At 56.0% G+C, this 1081-nt stretch overlaps 1 protein-coding gene across 2 annotated transcripts in view; it reads left to right on the forward strand.

Annotated features, from left to right (window-relative positions):
• The first annotated feature begins 680 nt into the window (after positions 1 to 680).
• Positions 681 to 1081, forward strand: part of LOC121663199 — a 10126-nt gene continuing 9725 nt past the window's right edge. For both annotated transcript variants that reach the window (XR_006015562.1, XM_042025228.1), the window contains exon 1: positions 681 to 1081. This exon is cut by the window's right edge. Coding sequence is in view for 1 of the 2 variants with exons in the window: in XM_042025228.1 (XP_041881162.1) it covers positions 974 to 1081 (108 nt within the window). In the remaining variant the exon portion in view is untranslated.

Genomic DNA, 1081 nt, shown 5'->3' on the forward strand with positions numbered 1-1081 from the left:
ATGAAATTTCATGGGTTTTTTTCAAAGCTGGGAAATTCTCTAATTGTGTGGGGCACTGGCATTAATTTGTGGGAGCTGTGGGTGTGAAATATTTGGGGTTTAATCCAAAATATTGTTCTTTTTTCGAGAATTTTGAACGTAACACAGCCAGGAAAAATAGAAGTGTAAAAGAAGTGGCAGGGAGAGGCCACGAGAACAACTCAGGGGCTCACAGGGCTGCCGGAGCTTTTTTAATCAAATATTTTGGCTATCACAAGAATTTTAATCACCCACTTAGGACAATTTTGGGGGGTTTTTTGTTGCCTGGAGCCTGTGGGGCTGGAGCAGGACTGGCGAGCTCCTTGCCCCCCCCAGGCTCGTCCAGCAGCAGAGGGTGCTCATGCACTGCTGTGCAAATCCTCCCTCTCCCTCAGCCATCTTAGGGAAATGTTTCCCTTCCCTGCAGTCTCCATTTTATGTTCCTGACGCAGAAAATAAAAAGGTCAGCGCGGGGGGGAGGGAGGATGGGCTGCGGGGGGTGCGGGGGCACAGCTTGGCTGGGGTTTTCTGGGGGGCCAGGGTAGGATGTGGGGCTGGAGAGGGGAGGCAGTGAGGGGCTGGTACCCAGGGGGATGCAGGGAGAGGGGCTGCAGGGCAGGATTGGGGAGGGGGGAGCTGAATTCCAGCGGAATTCCAGCTGAAATGCTGCTTGGAGCCCCCCCTGGCAGCCCCCAGGGCTGGGTGGTGCCCCCCTGCATCCCTCCCTGCACCCTCCCTGCCACAGGATGCTCCAGCTGCAGTGTTGCTTTTTTTAACCCCTGTCTCCACAGGAGGCTGAGCACATCCCCCAGACTGCCTGGAAGCAGGATGGGAGCTCAGGGTGAGAATTCGGGATCCAGATCAGGATGGGAGCACAGGATGGGAGCTCGGGATCGAGTTCAGGACGGGAGCACAGGATGGGAACTTGGGATCGAGATCAGGATGGGAGCTCGGGATGGGAGCACAGGATGGAGCTGGGGATAGAGCTCAGGATGGAGCACAGGATGGAGCTGGGGATAGAGCTCAGGATGTGGGAGCACAGGATGGAGCTCAGGATGGAGCT

The sequence above is a fragment of the Corvus kubaryi genome, unplaced genomic scaffold, assembly GCF_017639235.1.
Source record: "Corvus kubaryi isolate FWS band 111438036 unplaced genomic scaffold, C.kubaryi_AGA036_p1.0 128, whole genome shotgun sequence".
Taxonomy (NCBI): Eukaryota; Metazoa; Chordata; class Aves; order Passeriformes; family Corvidae; genus Corvus; species Corvus kubaryi.